Source organism: Tachypleus tridentatus, chromosome 4 (genome assembly GCF_004210375.1).
Source record: "Tachypleus tridentatus isolate NWPU-2018 chromosome 4, ASM421037v1, whole genome shotgun sequence".
Classification (NCBI taxonomy): Eukaryota; Metazoa; Arthropoda; class Merostomata; order Xiphosura; family Limulidae; genus Tachypleus; species Tachypleus tridentatus.
This window is the reverse complement of record NC_134828.1, coordinates 92,110,933-92,130,239: the sequence shown is the minus strand read 5'-3', so window position 1 is coordinate 92,130,239 and position 19,307 is coordinate 92,110,933. Positions and strand designations below refer to the sequence as shown.

The 19,307-nt window shown below is 32.6% G+C and overlaps 1 protein-coding gene and 1 long non-coding RNA gene across 2 annotated transcripts; one reads left to right on the top strand and one right to left on the bottom strand.

The window, feature by feature from the left end:
* Positions 1 to 2,288: 2,288 nt before the first annotated feature.
* On the top strand, positions 2,289 to 14,895 carry LOC143249691 (RIIa domain-containing protein 1-like). The gene is made up of 4 exons (XM_076499991.1): positions 2,289 to 2,498; positions 9,734 to 9,810; positions 14,389 to 14,435; positions 14,714 to 14,895. The coding sequence occupies exons 1-4, from the start codon at positions 2,436 to 2,438 to the stop codon at positions 14,785 to 14,787; spliced, it is 261 nt and encodes an 86-aa protein (XP_076356106.1). The 5' UTR covers positions 2,289 to 2,435; the 3' UTR covers positions 14,788 to 14,895.
* On the bottom strand, positions 14,816 to 19,298 carry LOC143249692 (uncharacterized). The gene is made up of 3 exons (XR_013027911.1): positions 17,839 to 19,298; positions 16,377 to 16,491; positions 14,816 to 15,418 (listed from the first exon to the last, which is right to left on the bottom strand). It is a non-coding gene; the product is annotated as an uncharacterized LOC143249692 (long non-coding RNA).
* Between the last annotated feature and the right edge of the window lie 9 nt (positions 19,299 to 19,307).

Below are 19,307 nucleotides of genomic sequence, written 5' to 3'. Positions count from 1 at the left end.
TGGAGGACTAATAGTAAAGCATGGGTAACCAGGCAATTTTTTATGGAGTGGGTCCATGAAGTGTTTGCCCTAAGTGTAAAGAATTACCTCACGGAAAAAAAGTTGCCACTCAAGGCCCTTCTTGTGATAGACAATGCACCTACTCACCCACCGGGCTTGGAAGGCGGGTTGGTGGAAAAGTACAGTTTCATTACGGTGAAGCTCTTGCCCCCTAACACGACTCCTCTCATTTAGCCCATGGACCAGCAGGTCATATCGAACTTTAAGACATTCTACACCAAAACATTGTTTCAAAAGTGGTTTGAAGTGACCTCTGACACAGAGTTAACCCTCAGAGAGTTCTGGAAAAATCACATTGATATCCTCCATTGCTTGAGAATCACAGACAAAGCCTGGATGGAAGAGTCTTTGAGAACCATGAACTCAGCCTGGAAGAAATTGCAACCAGACTCAGTAGCAGATAGATACTTTGAGGCTGAGCCTGTTGTCGAGAATATTGTCTCACTAGGCAAGTGTATTGGCTTAAATGTGAGTAGTGATGATGTGGAGAAGTTGGTGGAAGACCACAACACTGAGCTCGCCACGGAAGAACTCCAGAAACTTCAGAAGGAGCAGCAACAGAAGGCAACCAAGTGTCTTCAGATGAGGAGGAGGGAAGGGAGGATGTTCCTCACTAATCAAGGAAATGTGTAGAAAATAAGGAGAGGTACAACGTTTTGTGGAAAACCCTGACAAAGCTGTAGAAAACTGCAGCATAAACCTTTTCAATGACAATGCCGTGTCTTACTACAGAAACATTTTAAAATGTAGGCAGAAACAAACCTCATTAGACAAGTTTTTAGTGAGAAATAAGTCCAGTGAGTCTCAAACAGGTTGTAGCGGTACAGAGAGACAAAAAAGAGAAAGAACCCCAGAAGGAGAGTTACCTGACGTTTTTCATGGAAGATGACTCCCCTTTCAAACAATAATAACCCTCCTACTCTCCACGTTTCTCACCACCTTTCACTTACGCCATCAGCTCTCCTCAGCTCAGGTAAAGTGCATTTAAATTTTCGTTTATTGTTTTTTTATTGTGTTTATAGTTTTTGTGGTTGACTTTATGCAGGTAAGTATTATTATACAGGTATAAATAAGCAACATTTTTACTTAAAATGCTTCATAATGCGTAATTTTTGGAGGTCTGTAACTGATTAATTTAATTTACAGTATTTTTTATGGGAATAATTGATTCGGTTTTCGAACAGCCTTCTGGAACGGATTAAGTTCAAGAACCGAGGTACCACTGTATTTTATGTGTTCTCGATGTAACTGTAGCAAATTGCACTCCTATTGCTTCATTCCTACGCTCACATGCTTCACCAGGGAATCACAAAAACCTCACATGCTCAGATTGTTAGAATATTCGAGAAGTCCAAATGCATTCTAAAGACGGCTTGTACCGGTATTAAAACTTTAATTAAAATAAGTTACAAGACAACGTTTTGACCTTCTCGGGTCATCTTCAGGTTAACAAAAAGAGATCGCAAAGTCTCCATTGGTTTCTTACACATCTGTTTGTATTAAACATTTTCACTGAAGAGAAACAACAGTTTCTGACCATTTCATGTTGTCTCTCAACCCCCAGAATTTTCTTTAAGGCTTAAAATATCTTAATTACTGCCATGGATTGGATCTCTCGACTAAGCATAAGAAGGTCAGAATCAAATGCTCCTCTCTCTCTGTTGCCTTTCACTCATTCAGTAACTTCGCCTTGCTCCACAAATAGTCCGAACAAAGTTCAAGTTTCTTTGACTAATGTTTCTGGCTGTTCAATCAAAACTAAACAGTCATTAAATATTCCGATATTGCATCTACAGTGAAACCAGTACCTCGTGGGATGGTCTTTCAGTGCTACGTCTACCTGCGAATTGGGAAATTGAAAAATTATCCTGCAAAGAGGTCAATGAATAATCTTCATTGAGTAATTCTATTCCTGTGACACATCCACATATATGCCTCATCTCATTTATGGTTTCTTTCTATTAAAGCAGCATAGAAGAAACTTTGTTCTAGTTTACAACAATGGAATTTATTAATTTCAGGAACAGTTTGCCGAAATCTCCATCAAAGTCTTGCTTCTTACTACATCACGAAAGATACTTTGTATTTCAGTACAAACACTGATGCACTAATGGAAGAATGAAAATGTTTTATCAACACTTCTAATATTAGTCTGAAAGCTGTAAAATACTGAAGAATAACTCAATCGCCATACACCAAAAGTTATTTGTTTTACATTTGAAATGAAAGTGTTATGCCGGCAGGTGATATCACGATTCGGAAAATTGTTTTGGTTTTGTTGAAAATAGTGAGTTAAATACTGCTGTTAAAAACGATATATATGTATATTGTTTTATCATCTCTTTAGTTGCTGCTCTTAGAGACGAACCTAGAAAATGAATGGAACTAATTCCGAAGTTTTAAATAATACGCAGAAAACTGAAGTCGAAGAATTAAAGGTAGTTTTCCGAACTTTAGTTTCTATCCCGCAACTATAACTTGCGCATTAGATTTAGGATGAAATTGGTCTATCCAAAAAAAAAATAAAAGTGCCAATTACCAAATTTGGTAAACATAATTCCTTCTGATTTGTTAAGTTTGTTACGCATATTATTTACATTATTATTGTTTTATGAAACTAAATAATGTAGTATGGGTACATTTTCATGGACAGATGGAAAATTCATAAATATATGACTTACAAGTCATATGCCTGTCGTTTTTATTTATTTCAGCCTGTTTAGGCACGGTCTTTACATTGCCGTAATAGGGATATACTCGGAAATCAGTTATTTAATTTTTAACTCTAGTTAAAGAGTTCAGTGAAAAGAAATATAAAAGATGTTTTACCAATATGTGAAGCTAATGAGGAAGTACTTATTTATGATTGATTTGAGTTCTGATAGAATTACTGACTCCTTTTCTGTAACCTTGTACTCTATTAACATTTAAACACATTAATAGTTTCTGTTTTTAGGCTCCTTTTTTGTGTATAATAATGAAACACATAAGACTTATGTGTCACAATTTTGTGACACTGTACTTTTACCAACAACTTTACTAATAGTTTTTAAAAATGTAACATGAATGTGTATATGTTCATGTTCATGTAATTTTGAATTAAATTTTCATGAATCATTTATAATAATAAAGTATTTTCAAGCATACAAGTGGGAAGTTATGAAGCTGTTTTGTATAAATTTTTAAACCACTGACAAAAATACTCTTCCATTAGGCATAAATCACTGAATATTCTTCTCTACTGCCTTTATGGGTTCGTCGTCAGAAAATGTAAACATTTAAGCACAGCCCCATTTACTTTTCAGGAAATCATTAATTTCCTTCATCAACTCCTGTAAAATGTTAACTTTCACTACTACTAACAAGAAATCTTTCCATAAGTCAAACACTCCAATATAAACATAATATTGTCTTAACTGTAGCCAAGTCTGTCTTTTGTTTATAATCTTAAATTTGTGTTCTGTTACTATACTTTCTTCATAATGTGATATAAAGAAAGTGAAAGATTTTCTCCTGATGATTCCACCAAAAATCTTGTAAACTTCAATATAATTTACTTGTTCCCTTTTTCTAAAAAAAGTCTTTTTTTTTTTCTTCTTTTACTCCAAAAATAATACTGGTATGTGGAAAAGGTGTAAAGAATGCTACTAGGATGATACTGAGGATTATCTTATGGGTTAAAATTTCTTAACTTTCTCTTGGGTAAAGAAGAAAAAGAGCTGATCTTGTTGTAGTTTACAAAATTAAAAATAAAGGCCACTGATTTATTTCTTGTGCTATATTTAGAAAATGACAGTATGTGAGAATACTAATTAAATTATAAAATAATTTCCATCTTCAGTACTGTTGGCTAGCATCTTTTGTAGGAGTTTTAAGAAGGAAGTAGATTATTTTCTTAAAACTAAAGGTAAAATTTAAATTTTTTTTCTTCATGGTTGTTTGTAATGCTTTGTTAATATTATTGTGTTTTGAAAGAAGTCCATTTTCTTGTGTAATCAGCATTTAAAATAATTAATGTAGACTATAAAAATGTTTAAATTGAGTGCCTAAATGAAACAAAAAACATCAAGACCTAACTATAAGATATAAAACCTTCCACAAGACTAAGAAAATAAATGTTTTGACAAATAAGCAGAAGATAATTTTCTGTTGAGGTGCCTGAAACATGAATGAAAAGTTTGTTTGTTGAAATATGTAATTGTCAATGGCTTGATCAAGCCATTGACAACTGTGTATAGAAACTAGACATAATGTTTTGCCCTTTAGGTTTAAGCTAACTCATGGGAGGATTAATATCCAATATGGATCAAGCTAACAATCTGTGGGTAATGTGGAGAAGTTGTATCCTGATTCTGGGAAGGACGCTGACATACTGGGAAAACGAGAAATAAGTACATAGAGATACGAAAATACACATTGGATAATTATTGAAAACTGGAAATAAGTACATAGAGATGCGAAAATATACGTTGGATAATTATTGAAAACTGGAAATAAGTACATAGAGATGCGAAAATATACGTTGGATAATTATTGAAAACTGAAAATTTGTTGCTAATTTTTAATTCATTAAAAAAAAACATCTAGAAAAGACCTGGGATGTTGAACTGCTAACATTTTGACAGTTATGGTAAAATATTTGTCAAAGATCATTTAGAGAAAAACACTAGGCATTGTTGTTTTACAAAAAACAAACATGATTTTATAAATTTATTTTTATTGGCCCCATCAGCATCTGATATTTAGAAAATATTTAAAAGCTTAAATAATAAGTTAATGTATTATTGAATTAATATTAAAGAATGAAAGAGACATAACACTCAGAAAATGATGAGTGGGATCTATTTCAAGACCTTAGTTGTTCATTATTATCTCAAGTGCTTGTAAGTTATTTACATGTAATCCTTTTCAGATATGTTTGAGAGTGAACTAGAATGTAGTTATATTTTTTGGCTTGCTATAGGAATTTAGAAACATACTTTGCTATTGTGTGAGTAGAATAATTGTGTTGTGTTCATTATTACCTCATGTGCTTGTAAGTTGTTTACATGTAATCCTTTTCAGGTATGTTTGAGAGTGAACTAGAATGTAGTTATATATTTTTTGGCTTGCTATAGGAATTTAGAAACATACTTTGCTATTGGGTGAGTGGAATAATTGTGTTATGAAGAAAGGAAAATAGACTTGTATTGATTATTAACACAAGGCTGAAACATTTGGATGTAGTGAAAAGAAATACATGTACATACCACATATTTGTGGAACCTACACAAAGGAACTATGATTTTAAGACTTAAAATATATTTATATATTGAATAAATATACACCATAGGGTCTGTACACCAGACCCTATTCATAATTTACAGTTTTGTAGAACATACGTAAAGAAACTAAGATTTTAAGTCTAAACTTTATTCATATGTTATTTCAAAATTTATGGAGCTCTTTGTTACCCTACTATCAGTTGATTTTTTATCCTCATTCTAGGAAAGATTTGGACATGATACAAAAAAAAACAAGAGTGAAGTGATTCATTACTACGTGTTTAATAATTCATTAGAAAAATTCATATTTTAAAACATTGTTAAATATTTTGATTTGTTTTATATGGAGTGTTAAAATGTCCAGGTGACATGATTCAAGTGTTTAATATTGCTTTGGGTTTGGATAAGGTGGGTGTTGGTGGTGTGACTGGTGGCTGCAAATTTGAACAAATGGAGCTTTGGATTCCCAGTTGTATGAAAGGGTTATGTATCTGTAAATTATTGATTTATGGAATCACTTGGAGTGATGTAGAGGAATAAAAAGGATTGCCTACTTGAAAACAAAATTGTTTGTGTGAATATTTCTGTAGAATTTAGATTGGAAATTAAATATAAGAATCTTTAAAGCATTTTTGGATACATGTATCAATCAATCAATAAGCTTAGCTTGGGGTTTCGAATGATCTGAAAGTGGCTCTCTCATCTTTTGTTTGGTTACATCAGTAAAACTATTGGAAATGATTCTTCTACACTTCCGATAGCCATTAGCTACGTTCACTACAGTGGTGAAACCAACACTAGATTTTTTAGCCACAGGCTGTTTCTTTTCGCCAATGGCAACGTAGCTAATGGCTCTCTCATCTTGTGTTTGGTTACATCAGTAAAACTATTGGAAATGATTCTTCTACACTTCCGATAGCCATTAGCTACGTTGCCATTGGCGAAAAGAAACAGCCTGTGGCTAAATAATCTAGTGTTGGTTTCACTACAGTGGTGAAATATTTTTTGGTCTTGGATGGTTTTCCTTTATTTATTCTGCTCAAGTTTTGGTCTTAACAGCTTTCGTGGTTTTTATCGCCATCAGCGTCATTAATGATGACAAATGACCAGAGGCGATCCCAGCAAGTTGAAGAAACAAAAAACGTCTTTAAAAACGACCACTGACTGTAATCTATATGTTCTTTATATATGTATTTTTATGATTTCGGGGATATGACAACTAACAAATTAAATTTTAAAAAAATTATTACTCAGCTGTGCTAATGATTTCTTTTATTTTCATTTCTTATGCTACATGTTTGATTCTGCCTGTGGTACACAAACAGTAATAAAATAAAACCTGACTTTCGTCAAACCAACATATGGTCTGTATCAAAGTGGAAATCCCAAGTTTCGTTTTACATGTGTTTGAATTGAAATCATGACAACTCCTAGATCAGATAAAAAGACGTCTAAACAGTTAGATATATCAAGTTTTTTTCAAAAGAAGGTCAAAGCAACCACATCAAATGATGGAGGAAAATCCACTTTCAAAAGAAAAGACAGCTCTGAAGAAACTGAAGCTTGCAGCAGTGATCAGACTGTCGGTGTAAAAAAAATATACCCGCGATTTTCACATAGTTGTTAAAGAAACGTGGTTTTCACAGTTTTCTTGGATGGAACATGTTTCCCAACAAAATACATTTCATTGCAAATTATGCAGGGACAACAAGAAGACGAATATTTATGCTGCCACTGGGAAAACTGCTACTAAGCCTAATAAAGACGACTTGGTGAAGCATGCACGGTCAGAAGGTCATCACAGTGCAGTAGCATCACAAGTTTTGAAGAAGGACATGTCAACTGCTGCTGTGAATGTGTATGTGGGGGTAAAGGTGGCATTCAGGCACAGATGGCTACATTACTTGTACAAACAAAGGAAGCCATCCTAACTGTGAAGTTTCATTCCCTCCTTTCACTACAAGTATTCAATGTAAAAATATTCTTCATTCTAGTATTAATAAGATACTTTCTGTTTTCTATAGTATTTTCTTAAAACAAAAGGCAATTTGACAATTTTCTAAAAGTGAAACATTTTGAAAATATCTATCAAAAATTAAGTTGCCAACCAACTCTTCCAAATATCTTTGTTTATTACTTTAATTGGTGGTCTTATTTCAAAACACAAGTTCTTATATATTTTTTAACATGGAGTGACCTCCCTAAAGAAACTGCAGACTCAGTCACAAAGTGGAACAGAGAGCTTCATATACACCTACAGCTAGTCTCTGGATGATAGGTACAGTGCCCTAAATCATGTAGTTCAGGATGAAATGCAGGCAGACTTTCGGGCATCGCCTTTCCCATTTTTTGCTCTTGAAGCAACTGATGCAGGAAACACCTTTATACTGCTAATTTATATCAGGTATCTTTCATCATTAGATGAGGTTACAAGTCGATTCCTTGCTGTGCATGAGCTGACCAACACTGGGGCTGATTCTGTCTACAACACAATGCACTCAGTCATGGCAGATCGAGGATTTTTTTATGTTGGCTTGGTTGGACTTGCAACTGATGGTGCAAATGTCATGATGGGAATAAAAACAGGTATTGCTACAAAATTTAAGGAGGAATGCCCCTGGATAATAACAAGTCATTGTTTGGCACACAGATTAGAGTTGGCAGCAAACCAGGTGCCATACCTTGTGAAGTACCTTTCGTTTTGAACCAGTTTACAAAAAGCCTGAAATATTCTCCCAAGTTGTGTCGGGTTCTGGAAGAGAGCAAAGCATTGCATGGAGAGAAAAGCAACAAAATCAAACTAGTGCTATTCACACGATGGCTCTCTTTTAATGATTCAATCCAAGCACTAGTCAACTGTATTGCATCTGTGATAAGCTGCCTGCAGATCGTAGCAATGGAACGTGGTACTCCAGTTCGAGCCTTGCTACATGGTCTAGTTTAGCAAATGTCATGTTACAGCTTTGTCATGATGACACATTTTTTGGCTGACCCTGTTGACATTCTTGGACTTTTGTCAAGATCTCTACAGAGAACTGATTTATCTTATGATCAGGCTAAAGTAATTATTGATGGGTCAATTCTGGCAATTCAGTTGCTGGTACATATCCCTGTTCTTACACACAGACTGCACTGAAGGAACTCCCACAAACTCCTGATGCCAGTGGTTACACTTCTTACAGAGGCCATGACATCAAAGATATTGATAAACAATGTGAAAAGTACAGATCAGCTGCTGAGTCATTTGTTGAAGAGGTGGTCACAAGACTACAAGTTGCATTCCAAGACACTAACATCATGTTAGCACTTCTCTCCTTTCATTAATGAGGATGAGGCACTGACTGAATGGCTGCTACTAAGGAACATAATGGAACAGGATGCTCACAAAAACAGAAATATGAAGAGCTTCTACAAGGAATACATCCACTAGACCTGTCAAACCTTTCCAAATCTGTCTCAGCATGCAGCAATTGGATTAATAATTCCAGTTACATCTGTTGACTGTGAGTGGGGAATTAGCAGGTACAACAGCATCAAAACAGGTGCCAGGAGCAGTCTGTCTGTGGCCAAGACAGAAGTGTTACTGAACTTATACATGGAGTCCAAACCTTTAGATCATTTTAACTTTGACTCTGCATTCAGATACTGGGTCACTCACAAAGACAGATGTGGGTACCATTCCCTGTTGAAGAAATGTGCTTCGGAACCTCAGGTGTCAACTTCTACCACATCTTCTGTTGAGAATGATTTGGCTGAAGAGCTGCCATTGGATTTTTCTACTTATTAGTCATGCTACCGTATTCTAGTTTTAAGTCATTTTCTTTTGTTTCTGTGTTATTTTGATAAATGTATCTCTTTATTTTCCTCTTTATCATGTTTATTTGTTTTTTTGACGGGAAAGATTGTTGGGGAATAAAAAATAGTACAAAACTTAATGTCTTGTAGATTTTCACATAATTACAACTTTTTTTTTACTGGATGGAATTGATGCATGTTAAAAGTCATGCACCACACAGTTTTTGGCAACCTAAAATTGTGGCTAAACAACTGTCACTGTGGCTAAAAGAAAATTACTTTGTTTAGCCACGGTGGCTAAGAGAGTTATTTTTCTAGTGGAAGCCCAGTTCTTATATAGGTGGTGGCTTGAGAAACACTGTTCTGTTTTCAGTTCTAGTGCAGAATACAAGTATTTGCAAATAACTTGTGAATTTATTGATGTTTCATTGCAGTGAATTTTTATAGTGGAATAATACTGAAAAAATGTAGTGAGCTAAATATTTAAAGTTTAAATTTCTAAGAAACAAACATGAGATACTTTATCATTTACTTAAGAAAAAGCCTGTTCTGTATCATTTATGAAGTTTTGTGCTTACAAAGAATTCTAGATAAGTTATAAAATATATCCATAGATTCAAAAGAAGATGGATAATGAGAAATACCTGCAGGACCATCCAGAAGTACGATTAATCATCTCAAGGTTTCTCAGGTGAGTAAGATACAAAGCATGGTATTAGTTTGAACATTCTTGAATGAGTTGAAGCAAAATCATCAAGTTTTTTTTTTGGGTGATTATGTGTAGCTGTGACATTGTAAAATAGTTTAGAAGATACTTGGAAAATTGATACAAAGTTTGAAGTTTTGGGGTTTCACTTGATTCTGCAAAACAAATGTGAGTAATAAACAGTAAACATGTTCTGGTGCATTTTCACAGATTGATTGAGCTTGAGTGGTTCAGAAATCTTTCTTGTCCCTAAGATTTCATGTTGGGTACATTGATTATTTATACAGGGTGTTCGAAAGTCTCTGTGCAGTTTTGTATGTTAATAAATATATAAGTGCACAGTGACTTTCCGAACACCCTGTAGATGTGAGGGATTGTCATACGCTGTAGGTGTTCCAAGTGATTTTTATGTATGAACTCTCGGGTGGATGAAGCAGTGAGGTATTGATGTCCTTGATGGCTTGGTTTTGGCTCTTTTATAATGACAATAATATTTTGATTCTTTTTTTTTTTTTTTTTTTTTTGGTTTATAAATATGCTGCTTCCCAATCTATGATTTTGGTTATTGGTGGTGGTGTATTCTTCAGTTGTAGAGCTGCTTGCCTTTGTGGGTCTGCATCTTTCTTGATGACAAGAAACCCACTTAAGTAAAAATGTATCTCGGAATGGCTGGTATGGATATTAACACTTTTACTAATAAGCAGAGAACGATGTTTAGACCTTCCTAGATCATCTTCAGATAGAAAGGTTGTTTTCTGCTTTATTAGTAAAATGTTAATACCCATACAAGCTGTTCCTAGATATAATGACTGAGTTTTTTTCTTTTAGTTTCTGCTTGTTTCTCCAACGTATGTGTATCCATAGTTTCACAGGATTTTGTACACTACTTACTTTTGTATTTGGGATTGTTTTTTTTACTTTTGGTAACATCTATTGTGTGTGACTTGGTCTGAACCAAACATGGATCCAGAAGGTTATTTTGTAGCTGACTTGTGAGATGAACATCGTGGATTCTCAGTTAATTTTTGCTTTATTCTCGAAGATTATTGTAACTCTTGATGGGCATCAGTTTTTGTTTAAAATGCTCTTTTTTCTGGTGTGAAGGCATGTAGTAATGTTTCTTTCATAACTTGTTTGAGTGATTTCATGTGTAGTTCACATATTGTTTTGTGTTGGTAGGCTAACTTTGTAGACTTTCACTGAAATAGAATGCCAGGAAACCATAAGGCAAACATTCACTTGTAATCAACTATACTTCCCCCTTTAATCCTACAAGTCAACTACAGTATCATATGCATAATGTTCCAGATTCAAACTCATTTTGAAACAAATAAAACTTTATTAAAGGAAAATCTTACCTCGAAAATATGTTTACTGTATGTAAAAGTACGATATACTTTTAATTGTGTGATAAACGTAAGATCAGATAATAGATGTGGGATAATTTAATGTTTCAAAGGTAACACCACCCATTATGTTGCACTTCTGCTTGTGACATACAAATGTTGAAAGCTCAGACACCAATTCGTTCATGTACGAGTTTACAAACAAGGAAAAGTATTGTTGTCTACAAAATGTAAAGGAAGCAAAATTGATATTTTAGCTCAATTACTGTGAGAAAACAAGTATTACAATACAATAGCCTTGCATAATTTTTCGCTTTCACCATTGGTCATGGAATCCAATTGATGTTGCAGTTGTATGAAATGTATTTAGATACAACAATAATAGTTTTAAAATACCTTATTTCGTTTGATATCTAGTTTTCTTGTGTGTGTGAACAGTTATAGCACTGAACCCTTATATAAAGATTTGTAGTTTTAAAGCTTGTTTGTATAAATCATCTTCTAAACAATCAACAGTTTTAATCAAGATTAAATATTCACTTGTTTTTTTTTTTTTATATTGGTTTTGGGTCTTAAACTGTAACACCTTGTTATGCTTAATGCTAGAAAAAAGAACTTATGTTCAGAAATTTTTCTTAGCAGGTGTTTGGCTATGAAATAATTGGGCCTCTGCAAGAACACAGTCATTTCAAATATATAAACAGTCTAATTCATGATAAATCACAGAACCTACAGGCTCTAATGAAATGTTTATAAAGTAGTAAGGTAGATGCATGTCTCATGTATAGGTTTTCATTAGTTCTTAATATATTTCAGTGTTTTCTGCCAGGAGCAATGTGACTGTTTCTTACAGATGTAGTGAATGGTAACTGAGCTATCTGAATACCTTAATCTAACTTAGTGATGTCTATCAATAGGAGGTAAAGAACACAGTCTGTGTCATTCAATAGGGTATTATATTAGCGATATCAAACTGTTGATTTTACCCTAGATTGCCAATTTATGGACAGTTTACTGCAGTGATATTCACTATCCTCTCATCTCCAGATATACTAATAAAAACTAAGTATGTAGAATTCTAAATGTTATGTTCATGCAATAGACAAATTATAAAATAGATAAAAAAAATATTTTTATTCTTCATATGATCATTGTACACATGTTGTCAGAGTCAGATTTGCACATTCTTGAGTATAAATACATTTTTCACACATCTGGTTGTCTATATCAGATTTGTACATTTATACTAAAAGCTTTACACACTTAACGTAGATACATATATAGTACATTTGGAATGATAGTCAACATTACTTCTCCATTATGGGGTTACCCGTATGGACCAAGTCCCTGTAATTTGTTTAAAAGAAAAACAAACAAAAAGACTTGGTTGAGTTGTGCCTGTACAATAAAATGTGAAGATTCCCATATGTTAGTGATAAAATAAAATAAAAAATAGGAGGATGAGGTTTTTTAGGCACAGTTACCTCATTGACCTGTTTTTTTCTATGCATTATCAGTAAAAAGATTAATGAATTAAGAGAAGGAAAAAAAAACAACTATTGGACTACAAGTAATAGCTTTCTCATAAGTTCAAAACCTGCTAGGAGGCAGGTAAATAAAAATAAAAAACAACTAATTCTAATGTTGACTTTTGTTATCCTACAAACATTCATCTCAGTCTCTGATTATATGTACAAGGAACTATTGGCACAAATCTCACCATTCTTATAGAAGTCCATCAAAGAGGTGATCAATACGTGCATAGGGATAGACAAGAGTAAACTAACATAAGGGAGTTAGATGCATAATATGAATGAAAACAGATACAAACAAAGAAAATATCATTTCTGTCATAAGTTTCTCATGCACAGGAGAAATCATCTAATTACTTGTAAATTTGTACTTTTATATTTAATTTATATTCAGATAATTACATTTCTGTTTTAAATTTAATTAAAATATGCTTGATATATTTGAGAAAAACAAATATTAAAACTTAAAAAAGTCGGGATTACCAGTTATTACAGGAATGCAATAAGTATACAATACAAAATAAATACTGGAAGAAACTTTGAATAAATATGCATTTTAGAAGCAAGTATATATCTAGTACAAGACAGACCATAAAGATGCAGTTATACTCATGAAATACAGTTCTGCTGTAACATATTACACAACTACCACCATTCACTTATAATAAAATTAAAAACTAGTCAAAAATGAGGAGGAAAATCCAATAATCATTACAGAAAAGAACCAAAAAATCAACTGAGATCAAGTAAGGATATGAGATCTTGGTACAGCATGGACTTCATTACTTCATGAAGGACCACTCTCAACAACCACTTAGAACATATTCAACCTGTTTAATATCTGTGACACTCAATACCATTGTACACCAGATCCAATGAAGAGAAACAAAGGCTTGCTCAGGAATGTTGCCAATGACTATGAGTGTTAAAATATTATCTAACAACTGTTTCCAAAATACAAGAAAAACTTTGCAGACATTTTCAAAAACCTAGTCATGGTTAAAGTTACAGTTTAGATTATAGTGATCTTATATTTTTCCAACTTAATTTCTATTATTTTGAAATTATTTCACATTAAGAAAAATATCTGAAGCACGAGATCAGTAATTTTATATTTTGTAATAAACAGGAGGCATAATTAATTAACACATCTTTGATATTGTATTGTTACAAAGAACTCGAGTTGCTACATTCATCTCTACTGATAAAATTACATAGTTGCAGTGGTTAATAAATGTAAAATCTCTACAATTACCCTTTCTAAGCTGTTTGAATTATACTGGTCTCAAGAAAACATCAGACCTGATATATTTTTTAATGTTACATTATTTATTCCATTCCTAAGGGTTTTATTTTCAAGAATAAGAAATTGATAATAGTATTTAAACCATACAATACCACATGGTGGTAAAGAATATAATATACCTACTACTAATGTCTTATCACACGTATAATTAAATACAAGTCAGGTAAATATTTCTGATAGAAGAGTTCAATACAAAGACTTGACATGGTTTACAATAACAGATTTTTTTTTTTCATTTCAAGAAAGCAAGCACATAAAGCTGTGTTCATATAAAAAATATATGTTGCAGTTTTTCCCATCATAGAAAAATAGATTCGTTTGTTTTGTAATGTTGTTGAACAAGTTAGTGCATTAGTGAAGTTAAATATTTTCATTTCAGAGAGGTGTTTGAGAAACAACCATCTAACATTCCACAATTTGCAGCAGGTATGTATCTTTCAAGCAACTTTCTGAAATTATCATAAAGTTAAATAATACATCATTTTTGCACACATTAAGGTGGTAATTTACATTAGGCAGTTGGAAGATTTGGAACAGTTATGTAGGATCTTATTTCATAGTTTTCTTATATTGTAGTGTTCAAGAAATTTATATCTTATTTTTATCACCTTCAAAATATTTTCCTTAGTATGTGTTAAAACTTTGTTATATCAATAATCTTTTAAATAATTTGTAAAGCATAAAAAATATTTTTTATTTTACAGATCTCTTTGGAAGTGAAACATTTAAAACTGGCATTGATAAGGTTTTGGAAGAATCACAACCATTATCTCTTTAAATGGAATAATCTTGAATTTCATTGGCTGACATTATTAAAATTTATCTTTTCTTTTTTTCTTGCTAGTTAAAATATGTGTAAATGCTAACAGTAAAAAATGTTAATTCCATCCAATGAAGTTAATATTTTTCAAAATAGTCACTAAGTAATTCAATAAAATTATACATAAAAAAATCACACAATTGTAGTAACATCTGAAGAAAGAAATAATAACAGGCCAACTGTACTCTCAACACTTTCAGAAGGAAACGAGGAAACTTTATCAAGAACATAGTTTAAAACTTAATTACCACCTGCAAAGCAAAACTATTACTGTTCACTACATTACACCTTCATAATTTCTTGTTAGTTTCAAACCAACGATTAAACAAGACTGGTGTTGGTATAATATACACAAGTTCTTTGAATGGTAAAAAATTTTTGTCTTAAATAGTTATATTTTTGAACTGCTAAAGGTTAAGATTTTTATATGGTTTTCAAGTTTGAAATACATCTTCTGAATTAATGACTTTCTGATCTTTTAATTTCTTGAAACTACTCATGACTTCTTTTAGAGAGTATTCTCCATGAACTCTGTTATCTCTGGTGCGTACGTTCACCGTTTCCGAAGTCTTTTCTTGTTCCCCAACCACTGTTCAAACAAACAGGTTTCTACATTAATGTTTTTTAGCTTGTAAGGAGTATCAGTACATGTTACAATCATAATTCTTACAGTTGAAACTCTATATTGCACAAAAGTAGTGCATTACCTGGAATAAGCAATCTAATACTTGCCACTTCTGTAAGTCTGATTGTGGAACTACATGGAGATTCAAAGTTTTGGGGCAATGAATTCATTTCTAAATCTTTTTTGAATGTGTATTCCAATGAGGTGTTCACTCAGGTGGTTTTTGTGAAGTAGACAAATACTTTTGATGACAACTGTAGCGAAGAATTTATTACTATTACAGCACAACTTACAGTACAACAATGGATAATTTTCAATAGTGAAATAACAATAATGCTCTTTTGTGGAGCAATATGTTTCTCTAGTTTTGTTCATCATTGTTTCATTAGAACATTTGAACAAGGCAAACATGTAAAATGAAAAGTTTATTATTTAATAACTGAATTTATATATTCAGAAAACCAGCAATATTTTTCACTTCCTTTGTGAAAGTTTCCCTTTCTTTTGAAAACCAAAATTTATTGCAAGAGATGAATAGAGCCTTTGAACAACTAAAAGAGCTAATGTAAGTTCCATAGCCAAGAATGTGACATTAACTACTCAGAGTAATCTGTATGTAACACAGCTGCTTCAAACTGACAAGAATGTAATTTTTCATCAGTGACAACAAAGCATCATGGCCAAACTTTAAACCATACTAAATTAGCAAATAACTGTTAATCAAAAAAACTGTATGCTTTCAAAATATGTGTTTTAGTGAACTATCTGCTTACAGAAATAGTCATATATATATATAAACAACAACACTTTGATGTATATACAATAATCTTCAGACCACCTTCTACCCCTTCACCTAGCAGGTAGTTCAATAAAACTTCCATTGCTCATTAAAACCAAGACAGAAAGAATAAATTGTGCTTACCAAATATAAAGTTAAACTGAGCTAACTGTGCATTTCTTATTTTTTTGCTCAATGTAGTTCCTTCATCCAGGTCTGCTTCACACAGAAATCCACCATTACGAATCTCGTCTCGTACCTACCAAATATTTCAAGTAGAAATTAAAAGGGATAACAATTACTGGCCAGAAATTTGATAAGATAAACTGAAACTATTTTATCGATTGTTTTATTTTTATAGAGGTTAGTGTGTATGTCGAGATATACACACACATTACCAATTATCCATTTCAACATTACAATTCCAGCCACAGTCAGAAACTAAAAGTTTAACCATCAAACTTTACATCAATATCAAACTAGTTAGTACATGGAAAGTATAGAAAACTATGGAAATATAAATAATTTTTTTAAAACTAACTTATTTCCAATACATGTCGAATGAAAGTAGACACTTATCATCTTTACATCTTGCATATAATTTTAAACTGTGAAGCTGAAAAGGTTAAATTCCTCAGGATTATTCCAAATTTAAATCTTTTCAGATCACTTCCTCAGAGTACAATACTTTAAAATCAGCTATTTCTCAGATTTGATAAAAACCTTGTAGTCTACAAGCAAAAAAGAACATGCAAGACATGTTAATAGTTGTTAACTATTAATAGTTTATTGTTAAGTAAATAATTAAAAATTATTTCAAATCTGAAGTTCTATCCTTTATAAAAGTTGACTTTTTCCAATTAAACTTTATTTTCATTTGTTTGTTTTGGAATTTCGCACAAAGCTACTCGAGGGCTATCTGTGCTAGCCGTCCCTAATTTAGTAGTGTAACACTAGAGGGAAGGCAGCTAGTCATCACCACCCACCACCAACTCTTGGGCTACTCTTTTACCAACGAACAGTGGGATTGGCCGTCACATTATAACGCCCCCACGGCTGAAAGAGCGAGCATGTTTGGCGTGACGAGGATGCAAATCCGCGACCCTGAGAATACGAGTCGCATGCCTCAACACGCTTGGCCATGTCGGGCCTAAACTTTATTTATTCCAATTCTGATATTTTTGTGTTGTAAACACTATAATCAATAGATTACCCTTTAAATTTGGATTTGTGCATTTCACACTGCTTAAAAGATGCTATATATAAGAGCCAAAATATTTTGCTTTTCTGCAACATTAATAAGTTATTACGAGCATGTTTTTCTTGTATAGCAAAGCTGCATCAAGAATCAAACCCTTGATTTTAGTGTTGCAAATTCATAGGCTTACCACTGTCCCAGCAGGGGACAACAAGCTCTTACAATTTCATTTTGAAAATCTCATTGATTCTGGCAAAATCTTAACCAAGATTTCAGCCTTCCATAATATAAACAAAATTCATATTCAAGTTAAATATGCAAATGCATATATTTAATACATAAATGAGTAATTTAAAACTATACTATGCTGTTGTTACTATTAATTTTATAACACTGAGTAATTTTTACCTGCTTAGCATAGTCATCAAACGAAGGTCCTACTGAAATAACAATGGCCTGACGTGGAGATAGCCAAAATGGCCTACATGGAATAAAACACAATATTTCTTATTGTTACAGCCAAAAATATAACTAACAGTGAGAACACCCAACTGAAGAAGCAATTCCTTCTAACCCTTATAATTACACAAACTATATTTGATTGCCAGGTGGAATTTTAGATATGATCTATGTTAGTAACTTTCTTTGTTCAGAATTTAAAACTGGCTAAAAGAATCATAAAATTACGCAGGTTTGGATCAGTTACACAGTTGTAAGTGATAAAGATTGTTCATATACAGAGTAGAATTTTTTTTTACTCGTTTTTTTGTTGTGAAACCTTTACAAAGCAAAATAATCTTTGTATTAACAGTTTTTGCCATAAAGTACTGACAAGACATTCAGCAATATCAAAGCCTTTTTATGTTCACTGAAGTTTACTATAGAATTATTTATTTTTATAGTCTTCTCAGTTTTAAATATTAATGAAAAAAAAACATTAAATTATACAGAAAAAATAATTTTTACCAAAGAATATTAGTCTCATCTCATTGTGAAATAGGTCACTGTAATGTGATCATACTCAAAGGGTTATTATACAGAGAGAAAATATGACTAATATAAGGGACAAAGCGGGGTTTACATCACAATTTGCAAATCAAAACAACCCCTGTTGCAAACATCATTTCTCACTGCTTAGTATAACATTTAAAACTGTTCCTTTTTCTAGTATGTTGATCTTCAAAAGTGTTGTGATGTTACAGTTTGATATACCAAAGTTGATGTTTATTTATTAGAAATTCCTGTCAAACTCCACATACAACATTTGCACACTTTGTCATGTACATATTGCACACACATGCTTTGTAGTAATCTGTTCTTGCCAATTTGAGTAGATTAAGTACGTGTAATATGTGCACTGCACATTGGCATTGAGCCAATTATGAATTCTCAATACAAGGACTAACCATTTATAATTGTATATAATTTTAATACAATATCTTTCAACCCCATGGGGCAAATTTAAATTTTATGAGTTATTATAATTATCCATGATACTGTGGGAATATCAAAGACTATCAGCATAGAAGGTCAAATTAAAGTTCTGCCTGTTTATCCCTAGCATCTGAAAAATTTCCAAGAACATCTTGATATGGATGTTGCATTCTACCATTTCCAAGCTTAAGGTCAGCTGCACCCACTTGGAAAGTCAAAGCTGTATTGCCAGTTGACTGTATGAAGTTGATTGACATGCTCGCAACCAATGAAAAGAGATTTCATGAAGAAACCTCTACTAGTGCATTACTTTGTAGAAACTGACAAAAAGTGAGATTGGTTCATTGTTTTCTTGAGGTGTACTTGTTGGTTTGCAAGTTTCTCCCCCTATATGTATTTGGCAGCTAGTTAGATTGCAATTAGGTTTGATGTTTACATTCTAA

Bases quoted from the DNA above. Each gene is read 5' to 3' on its own strand.
- LOC143249691 (XM_076499991.1), top strand. From the start codon at position 2,436: ATGAATGGAACTAATTCCGAAGTTTTAAATAATACGCAGAAAACTGAA. The intron at 2,499-9,733 runs GTAGTTTTCCGA...ATATATCCATAG, and splicing joins CTGAAGTCGAAGAATTAAAG to ATTCAAAAGAAGATGGATAA. The intron at 14,436-14,713 runs GTATGTATCTTT...TTTATTTTACAG, and splicing joins CATTCCACAATTTGCAGCAG to ATCTCTTTGGAAGTGAAACA.